The sequence below is a fragment of the Lonchura striata genome, chromosome 1 (genome assembly GCF_046129695.1).
Source record: "Lonchura striata isolate bLonStr1 chromosome 1, bLonStr1.mat, whole genome shotgun sequence".
Lineage (NCBI taxonomy): Eukaryota > Metazoa > Chordata > Aves > Passeriformes > Estrildidae > Lonchura > Lonchura striata.
This window is the reverse complement of record NC_134603.1, coordinates 138446229-138458685: the sequence shown is the minus strand read 5'-3', so window position 1 is coordinate 138458685 and position 12457 is coordinate 138446229. Positions and strand designations below refer to the sequence as shown.

Genomic DNA, 12457 nt, shown 5'->3' with positions numbered 1-12457 from the left:
GTTAATTGAAATTTTACACTCATATCACCCAGCGATTAGTATAAACATAATCAAGCCAGGATATTCAGTGGAGACTTTATCTAGCAGTTCTACTCAGCAGGAGCAGAACTGATGATAACCTGAACAGTGAAATTAGAAAGATGCAAGGGAGAGGTAATCACTACGGTAACTTTCCAACCCTAACTTCTTTGTTACAGAACCTATTAGTAAATCAGGCATGAAAGTGTCAACCTTTGAAAATGCACTGGTGCATTTAGTCTGGGCTGTAGACATAAAAATTTGACTTCCCTCCTTGAATGGTGTACTTTCAACAGCTTTCTATAAACCCTCAGGCTCCAACTAAATACACATAAAATTAATCCATGTTACCCATTAAAGCTTATGTCAAAATGTAGTTTTTCAATTGTATTTTTTTTCCTAAAAATGAAACTAAGAATAATGACAGATGTCCTCAAAGTAAATTGAACCTGAACTGGACAAATAAGGGTTACTGTAAAACAGTTATCTCTTTCCAAAGAAGTCCATGTTTTCTTTTATGTTTAGGATCCCTATAGTTTTTCTTCCACAGATTTATTTCCCTGATACAAAATAAGAGAGTTCACAAAAAGCAAGAATAAAACTTACCCCCATTATCTGTTCTCTTTAAAGCACCATCCTTATGAGGGCATAATTCACATCTCTAGGAAAAAAAGCAAAAGTAAAATAAAAAAATGGAATGATCATAGAAGCATTGAAAAAGAAACCATACACATTAAAACTGTTACCTGATATTAAGGAAGCAACCATTCTTTAAAAGTGAATGTGTGTGTTTTCCCTTAACCTTTACTTGAATATCAATGTTAATTTGTGAAAAATAAAGCTTTCTCCTCCATATCTTCAAACTATGATACACATTAAAGCTACTCACAGTTCTACCTCCAAGATTTTCTTCCTGGGTTTCACACCCTGGAATTCTGGACACAATCCTCCAAAAACTATAGCACAGAGTGGACTTAAATGCCAAGAAGCTTGGACGTAGTCCAAAACACCCTACTGTATCCTAGCCTCTCTGTATTGACCAAGACAATCTATCATGATTAAGTGTTGTGGCTATGATCAGCACAGGTGCACATAGCTATGGCTGGCCACAGAGCCTCTGCTGACTCCCACTTATCCTGAGAGATGAAAACCAACCTCACTTTCTGTCTCAGAAAAAGGAGGTCAGAATTTGACAACTGTAGCAAAACCACATGTCTGGAAATAAGTAGTTTGATCACAAAATGACAGAATAAGCTGAGTTGCAAGGGACCCACAAGGTTCATCAAGGCCCAACTCTTAACCCTGCACATCACCACTCCAAGAGTCATCCCAACGTGCCCAAGAGTATCGTCCAAATGCTTCTGGAACTCTGTCATCACTCTCAGTGCTGTGACCACTTCCCTGGGGAGCCTATTAAGTGTGCAACCACACTCAGGGTGAAGAACATTTATCTAAATATCCAACCTAAACTTCCCCTGACACAACCTCAGGCCATTCCCTCAGGTCCTGTCACTGGTGAGCACAAAGAAGAGATCAGTGCCTGACCGTCCTCTTCCCCTATGAGGAAGTTGTAGACTCCAATGATGTTTTCCCTCAGTCTCTTCCATGGTGAACAGCCCAAGAGGCCACAGCTGCTCCTCACATGGCTTCCCCTCAATGCCCTCCACCATCCTCATGGCCGTCCTTTGGACACTCTGACAGCTTAATCTCTTTTTTATTTTGTAGTACCAAGAACTGCTCCCAGCACTGGAGGTGAGGCTGCCCCAGTGCAGAGCAGAGCAGGACAATCCCTCCCTTGCCCAGCTGGCCATGCTGTGCCTGATGCCCCCCAGGACAGGGTTGGCCCTCCTGGCTGCCAGGACACTGCTGGCTCATGTTCAGCTTGCCATGGACCAGGACCCCAGGTCCCCTTCCAGAGGGCTGGCTCTCCAGCCTCTCATTCTCCAGTCTGTCTGTACATACAGGGTTGCCCCATCCCAGGTGCAGAGTCTGGCATTTGCCCTTCTTAAACTTCATACTGTTGGTGATTGCCCAGTCCTCTAATTTATTAAGTTCTCTCTGCAGGGCCTCCCTGCCTTCAAGGGATTCAACAGCTCCTGCCAGTGTTGTATCATCTGCAAACTTGGTTAGTGTCCCTCCCAGTCCTGGGTCAAAGCCATCTATGATGTAAAATTCTTCCAACATACACCAGGATCACAACAGAACAGTTTTTCTGCTATCATTGCCTCCTATCAAGTTCCTAATATCACATTTATCTCTAAGTGTAGAGATACATACTCCAGAGAGCATGCAAACCAAATCCTAACCAGATATGAGCAATTACTAGATTTGACATATATTCTACTTCAAGTGCTTCACATTACAAGCACAGGAACAGCACAGGGGATCCTATAAGTAGGAATCACCATATTACAATCTTTATATATTTCCAGATTAGGGACAACTCAAAGCATAGAAACCAAATAATCTTCTTAAGCAAATCAAGATCATCAGATGCAAACTTAACACCGTATCCTTCAAACAGAGTGGGCCACCTGTTCTCACTGTTCCCTGAACAGAATTATTCTCCATTACCAGCTAACTGATAAGACAGTAGATAAAGAAGCCTAATATGCTATAAGTGCCTCAGAAACAGACTGTGCAAACTTATTTGAGGAACTAAAAATTCATATGGCTAAAGTATATCTCAAGGACTATCTTAACCTGTAAGAAATTTGTAATACTATCTTTCTTAACCTGTAAAAAATTATATTAGCAGGAAAGAGGCTTTCATGGAGAGTAAAATAGAAACAAACTTATTTTTTTTCTCAGTGCACTGGTATAGAGAGCTGCACACTGAAAGAATTTTTAGGATTGTAGCCTTTTGTCTTTTGCTTCACTCATCTCTCTCACACACAAAAATGATCAGCAATTTCAATGTCAGCATTAGGTCTATGGTGAAATTTAGATATAAAAGTGGCTGAAAACATCTTAATCACTCTGCAAGTTGTCTGCAGACTTGGATCATTACTTTTTTTTTTAAGACACTGAAATGAACTGTTCAGTTCACTTTAAATAAAATCCTACATATTCAGTATATTTGTGAGCTGTATCTTAACACTTCAGCTCTCCAAATATTAAATACTAAAGTGCTGAGAGACACACAGTAGCAACAATTTCATTTCAGTGAATTTCTCATACACTGAACCAGATTTCCAAAGAAAGAAGCCTGGTATGTATTGATGGTCACAGCACAATAAAGTTGGCTCCCACCCCAAAGCTGCAAGCTGGCAGCTTAAAGCCAATGAGATGATGTAACTGAGAGAAGAGAAGCTGTTAACAGCTTCTACCCTGCCCCACCTATGCAAGACTCTGGAAGTCTGACATACATTTTCACTAGTGGCAAAACCAGTTTAGGAGGTTCTCTTCTTCCCTTCACCTCCCTCTCATTAATTTCTCCCTCCACCACACCCTCAGCTACTGACACAACTATCTGTTGGACTGCCCCTTAGAACAGATCAGTGAAATAAAAAGAAATAAACTTTTAAACATTTTTAATTCAGGCTATATCAGTGATGCATTTTAAGAATAATTCCACAAATGGTTGCATCAGCAAAACTGAAGGCAGGGAGCCACAGTACTGCAGCACCAGTAATTAAAGAATTAGCAAGCTTCTTGTGCAAACTTAACCACAAAATAAATCAAAATGATCACAGGACACTAAGATGCAATAACTTGAGCCAGTCTTTTATGCCGAAGAATTAAGCATGTTCCATTCACTCTCATCAACTTCATCTGATTTATTTGTCCTTGTCTACAATGACTCAGGTCCATCATTAATCCTCATCATTAATCCTTTGCAGTCCTGGCTGCAAACAGTCAAGAGAAGATGCAAGACAGAAAACTGAAGGGGAGGTGGAAGTTTTGACAGTGGAAGGAAACCTGAGTGCACAATGCACTCGTCTCTCACGGTGCTGAGAACGAGTAACTCTGCATAGATACTTACACTTCGATGACACAGAGCACTTCTGATGAAATTAAATCTGGCTACAATCTGCAATAAAGTAGCACCCTAGTAAGCTAACAGAGCAGACAGCTACCCCAAGCCCTTCCATTCCCTTTCTCTGCATTAGGAACCTAACTCCCTCCCAGCCTCCACACTCTCGGATTCCGTCACCCATTTCTGCTCTGCCAAGTTGCTATACATGCCATGTAGTAAAACCAGGAGCTTTGCCAAGTGGCAAGTGAATGTCATGCCTTGAGACAAGTATCTACCAGAGAATTTTTTTTCTTTAAATTAACACTTTCTTACTAGTTCTAAAATGGATGGAATAATACTTTTATCATGCGTGTTGATGATGCAACACAGTATACGGAATAATCTGATGATACGTAAAATGGTCTCTAATATTGGAGCACAAGGACCATGGCAGGGCTCTTTTCTCCAGTTGTGTGTTATAAGTCTTATCTCAGCCAAAGATTTCTGACAGAGATTTATTGTCTGAGTATTCAGAAACACTTGTGGGGAACTTCTAAACCAGCTGTGCAGGGCAGAGGGAGTAGGTAGCAGGGGCAGATACAACACCTACAAGACACCACAGCACAAATAGGGCAAGCTTCTATAACTGCTCAACAATTCAGACAAACATCATCAGGTTAAGCAGCACAAATATGGACACTACAGAGCCTGACTGTAACCCTAGAGAATAACCACATCCTTTGGTGTGCTAAAGGGCACTAGTCCAATACAGGGAGGTGCAGCAGTGCATGTGGTGCTGTAGGTACAAGCAGCTGAATTAGACCTGAAGAGAGTGAAGAGACAAATACTGGCTTAAAGAGCACAATGAAGTTGTAGAAAATGACATCATCCTTTTCCTTCCTGTCCTTAGAGAACATCTCATTTTTGCAGCTCTTTGGTGGAAGAGACTAAGTTCATGGATCTAGCTTCTGTCCATGCAGAATTGGGGTGAACTCTCAGCAGGAATGGCTTTAGACTATGAGGTCTCCTGTAGAGGACTAAAGTGAAACCAATCTCAGAGCTGTGAAGCTGGAAGAGTCTGACAGCGTGACTGTCACAACTCACTTCTGAGCTACATAAACAGCAACTTAATTAAGTAAACAAAGACTGATCCTATTCCTTTAGCATTCAGGCGCACTGAGATTGCCTGGGTCTGATGAAAAACCCACTGCCTCCTGAGGAGTCCAGTCTTTAAAACATCACCCAGCAGAGAACTAAAACCAGAAGCATGCAAGATACATGCAGAAAAAGAAACTTTTTATCCCCTCAACATTATTACAAAAGGAAAAGTAACCAAGGAGAAATAAAGAACTGAAATAAACTTTTTAAATTAAACAAAAACAACAGAGGTGACCACTAAAGATATCCATCAGAAAAAAGTTGCAAGAATGGAAGACCAAAGTAGAACAATTCCAGCTTCCCATACTGAATTAGTTACAGTCCAACTTGGCTCCATTGCATTGTGGTATAGTGTTCTTCCTTTATTCTAGATAAATATGCCTTTCCATTTTAACCAGGACTAAGAGCTACCTCAACCAGCATTAGGTAACATTATACAAATATAATTTTTCAAGTCTTTTTGGTAAACCTAGCTCTACCAATTTTTCAGCTGGAAAGGCATAGAGAAACTGATTCAATCCAAGAGACTACCTTATTCATGTTGAAATTAAGGGAAAGAGAAAAAAACACATGGTAAATAACAAGATAGACAGGGACAAGACTATTCATGCAGGAGAGAAGAAAAATAGGAATATAACATTGTTCTTCCCTCAGGGTTCTGAAAATTTGGAGCACATTCATAAGGCATCATCAGCAGACACCCATTATATGCTGTGTCTTGTTATAAGAAAACAAAGGTCAAAGAATTCTTTGCACATAATTAACTGAATTGTGGCCCAAGCTAGGCCATAGGAACCATTCACCTGAATAATGACTGTCAACCAAGTAAAATCCTGCAGGACTGAATTCCCAGCATTGCAATGAGGCAATAAAACCTTTCTTTCAATGTGACCTGTTAACCTAAATAACACAAGATCTACAACAGATTAAACAGACCACAGTTCCTTAAAGCTAGCCAAGACACCAGGCTGCAGTTCCAGCTGACTTTACTAGAGCCTCACTTTAAGGTAGCATAATTGCACTGTGCTGCCAGAAGATCATCACTGACCATCTCCTGCTGTGTCCTTTCTACTGTCTTCCTTGCTCTGGGAAAAGTATTCTACTAACTATATGGAAATCCTAACCAGTAACCTAAAAATAACTTTTTTTCAGTCAGATCACTTCTTTGAGCCACCTTTCCATACACGACCAATGTCAGATAATAAATGTTACCACAGACAGGTGGTCAGGAAAGGATATGAAGGATACAACTACCTTATCTGGGAGGTGGCATTATCTACACTGGCTACACATCAAGATGGAAGTCCCAACCAAAGGCCTTATTTTCAAAAGGAGAGAAGGAAGGATGGAAGGAAGGAAAGCATACACTTGAAACAGACTAATTTTATGTTGGTAGTAATAAAGGCAGATTTCTTGCTCAATTTTGTTTTGGTATTTCCCTGACATTCATGTATTTCAAGATTTTCAACAGACATCAGCCATATATGCAAAATACTGTGTTTGGAAGCTTAAATTCCCTGTCAAGGTGCATATACCCAGCACAACACACTTCCAACACTGTTTTTATTCTCCAAAGTACATTCTGATCACAGAATTACTATTTCATACTGCTTGACAACAGGAGAAAAAAAAAAAAAAAAACAAAACCCCAAGCCCCAACAGTATTTACCTGGTAAGAAACAACTCTGTGAGATCACACTGCATGATCCATGAAGTTACAAATGACAAAAATGGTGAGTTACATACAATCAGCACAACAGTTCACAAAACCCGACACTCAAACTCTTTCAATTTTTTTCATGAACAGGAGTTAAAAGTCATCAGACAACACATTTTATTCTGCTGCTCCTGTTAATCATTAAACAAACAGAAGAACAGTTAAATCCACTTGTTGTTGCAATTTTAGCTCACAACATGAGGTGGAAGACAGAAGCAGAAAACAAAATGGAGTCCCCACAATCCAGGAGAAAAGTGCCAGTGACCTGCCATGCCATTTAGAAAGACACAAGTCTGTGGGGCTGGATGGGATCTACCCAAGGGTACTGAGGGAGCTGGCAGAAGAGCTTACCAACTCACTCTGCACCATTTACTAGCAGCTGTGGCTAACAAGGAAGGTCTCAGTTGACTGGAGATTAGCAACTGAGACACCTACCTACAAGGAAGGCTGGCAGGGAATTGCAGGACTATCATCCTGACCCCAGGGCTGGAGAGGTCATGAAGCAGGTCACCTTGAATGCCATCACACGTCATATACTGAACAACCAGGGAAATCAGGCTGAGCCAGCATGGGGCAGGTCCTGATCGATCAACCTGATCTCCTTTTGTGACAAAGTGACCCATTTAGTGGATGGGTGAAAGGCTGTGGATGTGCCTACCTGGACCCCAGGAAAGCCTCTGGCACCGTTTCCCACAGCATCTCCTGCAGGAACTGGCTGCCCATGGCTGAGCCGGGTGCTCTGTTGGATGCGTAGGAAACTGTTGGCATGGCCAGGCCCAGAGGGTGTTGGTGAATGGAATCACATCCAGCAGAGCTCCCCAGGGCTCAGCGCTGCCACCAGCTCTGTTTAATCTTTCTCAGTGACGCACGTGAGGGGATCCAGGGCACCCTCAGTCAGTCTCCAGACACACCGGGCTGGGTGGGAGTGTTGAGCTGCTGAAGGCTCTGCAGGGGGATCTGGACAGGCTGCACGGATGGGGAGAGCCCAGAGCTCTGAGCTTCAGCAAGGCCAAGTGCCTGGGCCTGCTCCTGCCCCTGGGTCACAACAGCCCCTGCAGCTACAGGCTGGGGCAGAGTGGCACCAAAGATGCCTGGAGGAAAAGGTCCCGGGGGTGCTGGTCAGCAGCAGCTGAACATGAGCCAGAGAGTGCCCAGGTGGCCAAGGGGCCAATGGCATCCTGGCCTGGACCAGCAACAGTGTGGCCAGCAGCACCAGGGCAGTGACCATAACCCTCTACTCAGGACTGCTGAGGCCACACCTTAAATCCTGGGTTCAGTTCTGGGCCCCTCAATTCAGGAAGGACATTGAGGTGCTGGAGAGAGTGCAGAGAAGGGCAATGGAGCTGGGGAAGGGTCTGGAGCACAAGTCTGATGAGGAGCAGCTGAGGGAGATGGGGTTGTTTAGCCTGGAGAAGGCCCAGGGAATAGCTTATCTACAGCTCCACACCTCTGTGCTCCCTGAAAAAGGGTGTAGCAAGGTGAGTGTCAGTCTATTCTGCCAGGTAGCAAGTGACAGGACAAGAGGAAATGGTCTCAAGTTGCACCACAGGAGGTTTAGATTGCATATTAGGAAAAATTTCTTCACTGAAAGGTCGATCAGGTTGATCGGAACAGGCTGCCCAGGGAAGTGGCAAAATCACCATCCCTGAAGTCCTGAAAAGGCACGTGGATGTGGCACTTAGAGACACAGTTTACTAGTGAATACGGTGGTGCTGAGTTAACAGCTGGATTCAATGATCACAGAATTTTTTTCCAATCTTAACCATTAGATGATTCAAATTCTTATAACTTTTTTAAAAACTAACCTAGGAGGAAAGAGTCAATTGCCAAGCCTTTTATTGCTTTATTTCTGAAATTGCTTTCAAATACATCTATATTACAGCATGCCATGCTACTAGGTGTATAACAAACATTTCTGCACAACACTTCTGTGCATAACAAAATGCACTAATCCAACAAACTTTCCCAAAGCACATGGACAGATTTACAAGGTAAGCAAAGCAGCTGATCAGAAGGTTAGTTTCTAATCAATGGCTTTCCAACTGGCAGCCCATGATGCTCTTAGCAGCCCAAATTCCCACTTATCAGTAACTTGCAGCACAACGGACTGTGTCCAGATACTTATATCCCAAGTTCTGTGATACAAGTTCTTCATCTGCCTTCAACAGTATTTCATAACATTTTGTCTCACTCTTGGTTGTTGCCAAAAAAAAAGATATCTGTAGAAGTCACCTATAATAGTCTTTATTATATGCAAGATGATCTTTCCCAATCCTACAGACTTCAAATATGCTAGGTAGTTTTAAATATTACTACTTTAAATTATACTTTAATAATAATAATACTCTGATAATATCTTAATATGGATTTAAAAACTGGTTTAGAAGGGTAAAATCTTGACATGAGTAGTTATTTTAGTTAAAGCAAAACAATTTAATTCTGGCAGACATACCTATTGCTGTCAAAAATGTAAATATTCTGAGAAAAAAAACTATTTAAATAACTGCTCTGAACACAAAGTTTATTAAAAATCAATCTAGAGTTTCAGTTATGTCAATGCTGCACATATGTCATCGAACCTATACATATTTGAAGTTTATTCCCTTCTTTCAATGAAAAATTATCTTCCAAGATCAAAATGTTCTTGGTATTCATTTTCCTTCTCCCCTAAAGGATCTGAAATTAGTATTTCATTTTCTCCACAGGAAACAATCTTGTATTTTCTAATTTCCTTTCATACTTTCCACGTTCCTCTTACCCTAGTGTGTTTTCTTCAATAGGAAAAAAAAAATAAAGTAAAAATGTAACACATATACATTGGAATGAAAACACTGAAGACAGGAAAAATTCTCTTTTTCCCCTAATAAACCTGGAAAAAATTGGGGTAATTTGTGTTAGATTCAGAAAAATATGGTACTGAACAACCAATGTAAACACAGCTCCATCTATAAAGATAAACCATATTCTAAAGACACTTCAGTGAAATTGTGCTAATTAAAATTGAGAACCACTGACAACTAGATTATAGTTAATAGAAAACCTAACTCAAATTCAGCAAATCTGAGGCTATCTACAGAAAAACAAGTATCTTAGAGCCTACAAAGGAACAGCTTTTGCAAGACTAGACAACAAAAAGAAAAACCCACAGACAATTTACAGAGTAGTGCAAACCAGTACACTGCTGCCAAGATATTTTGTCTGGAAATTTAGATCTTCACATAAATTCTATCAATAGATGCAAATTTACAGGCAGTTAACACGAGAACAAACCCAGCAACAAGATATGCACCAGACTGATCACATCTACATCTGCTGGCAACAGCTTACCCCCACCCTCAGCAGTGACATCTCATCTCTCAAGCCCCTACTTCAAGCCATCTTCAATGAACCAAGAGCAGTACTGCCAACATACAAAGACTAACCAGGGAAGGCCAACATCTCAGCCCTTGAAGCCTCCAGAAAGTCCAGTAAAACTCACAAGCATTTCCAGCACCTACTGAAAATTACTGAACCTCTCCTCACACCAAACTTAGGCTATCTATTCATACCACATGTTTTTATTCTGATATTTTGCTGATAATTTGTTTTGTGCTTTTTCTTTAAAACCAATTAGGTACTATGAAAATTTCCATTAGAGTTTCTTTCTATTTTGACATCCATTCTTTGTAATACTTGCCAGAGTCAGAAATTCATTTTCCCCCTGCTCAATACAGCAAAAATGATGAGCTGCTTTAGGAACACATGACCCAGCCAAAGAAGAGACTTCTATCTACAAAACCAAATCCACACTTCTTTATCAGTTTCTAAACTACAGTGGGATAGCAACATACTTTATCAATATTCTCAACCTATGTTACCTTCAGACTTTATAACCCCACATAAACCTTATAAACTCACAAAATTATACCTAACCTTATAAACTCCCAAAATTATAAACCCACATTCATTCTTTTGATCTAAATGACTCTATAAATGGTAGTTTAAAACCATGCCAGGATTTGAAGCAGAAGTCAGCAAGGAGCTAACTACACAATATTTCAAATATCCAAAAATAGGCCAATTAAAGTTGCAATGTTTCACTATGATTCACTGCAGACTCCAGTGTTCATAAACCACAATGAAGAACCAACAGGAATCAAAGTATCTTCTGCCACATCCAAGAATCCCCAACTGGCTGACATCACTAATAGAGCAAACGAATGCACACTGTCAGTACTTCTCTTCCAAAGTGCTATGTTCTGCAACTTGACAACTTAAGAAATTAAGTCATCTTCATCTTCAAATAACCATTTCTTGATGCTGACAAATTTGCCAAATCTCTGCCCCATCTCTATTCAGTCATCTCTCCCATGAGAAAGAAAGAACTTTTTTTTAAAGCAGACAGTTGACAGGTAAAAGAAAAACAGACTCACTACTTAAAGCATTTTGGGGTTTATACCTGGATAAATTAAAGAGACTCGACCTAGTTCTTTTTATCAAGGCATCATATAAAAATACATGCAGATTCAGTTAGCACTGTCAAAAACATCTACTATAGATAATAAATTTGTAGACTATGACAAGATTATCAGAAGCACTCAACACGTGTATCAGCATTCTTCCAAGACCATCCACTCAGTAAGTACTACAGGTCATACTTAGCCATCCTTTCACTCGTGTATCGAAGTAAGACATCGTATAATACAATGTAACATAGTGATGACATACAAGGTGTATAGTGATCTGGCTACTCCAACTTTGGAAGTCCAAAACTATAAATCTTCTACCATATACTTAAGACTAGTAAGCCCTGCTCAATGTTGCACAAATCCAAATTATAAACACACAAAGTTTAAGATTCACACACTGATCTTCAAGATAAAGCATCAGAAGGCTATGAGAAATTCCTGTCACATCTGGCTGCAGTTTAGTCCAACTGAACATCTCAATTTTTTATCAGCCTGAAAGTATGCAACTGACCCAATTTAGTCTACATGAAGAAAATACAATACGCAATGGTTCATTTCAGTGTTCTTCTGCAACATCACAGCTTTATCATAAAAATTCCTAGCTATAAAATGTCAGCATCAATTCTAAGCAAGGCTTCTCACAAGTTGAGGAACTCCTTGCTTACTTTAGAGGCAACTTCTGCCAGTGAATACAATGAAACAAACAGTCAGAAAACATTTCCACAAAAGGATTACAGAATTCCTGTAAGGGAAAATGTTTTGTTCTAGCCTCACTTTGGTTAGTAATTTTGCCAAAGAACCTTCAGACTATTTACTGAAGTACCTGTTATATTGACATCTATGCTAAAAAATTTTTGATCAAGTAGTACTTGAGTGAGGTAACAGTGTTGTAAAGCTTGAATACTCTATGTAACCATGATTTGCATAATGTAATTATAAACTACTGCACAAATTACATGTACATTTCCGTAAACTGTAGCTAATCAAAAGAAAAAGTAGCAGACCTTTCCTCTGCTATAGGAAAGTGCTTCAGATAAGTTTATGAACTCATCCGTGTATTTACAAACCAAGTAATAAGTACACATACAAGCAGGGAAAATACAGCACACAAAAAAAAAAGCATGATGGAAGCACAATCAGAAATGGCATTAATACTCC

At 40.2% G+C, this 12457-nt stretch overlaps 1 protein-coding gene across 5 annotated transcripts in view; it reads right to left on the bottom strand.

Moving 5' to 3' along the window:
* The window catches only part of MLLT10 (MLLT10 histone lysine methyltransferase DOT1L cofactor), a 123146-nt gene that overhangs the window by 99836 nt on the left and 10853 nt on the right, over positions 1-12457 (bottom strand). For 4 of the 5 annotated variants that reach the window (XM_077788481.1, XM_031503815.2, XM_021530377.3 and 1 more), the window contains one exon: positions 625-679. The exons of the other annotated variant lie outside the window; for it this stretch is intronic. In XM_077788481.1, coding sequence (XP_077644607.1) covers positions 625-679 — 55 coding nt within the window. The remainder of the gene's footprint in view (positions 1-624; positions 680-12457) is intronic. 5 annotated transcript variants of the gene reach the window in all.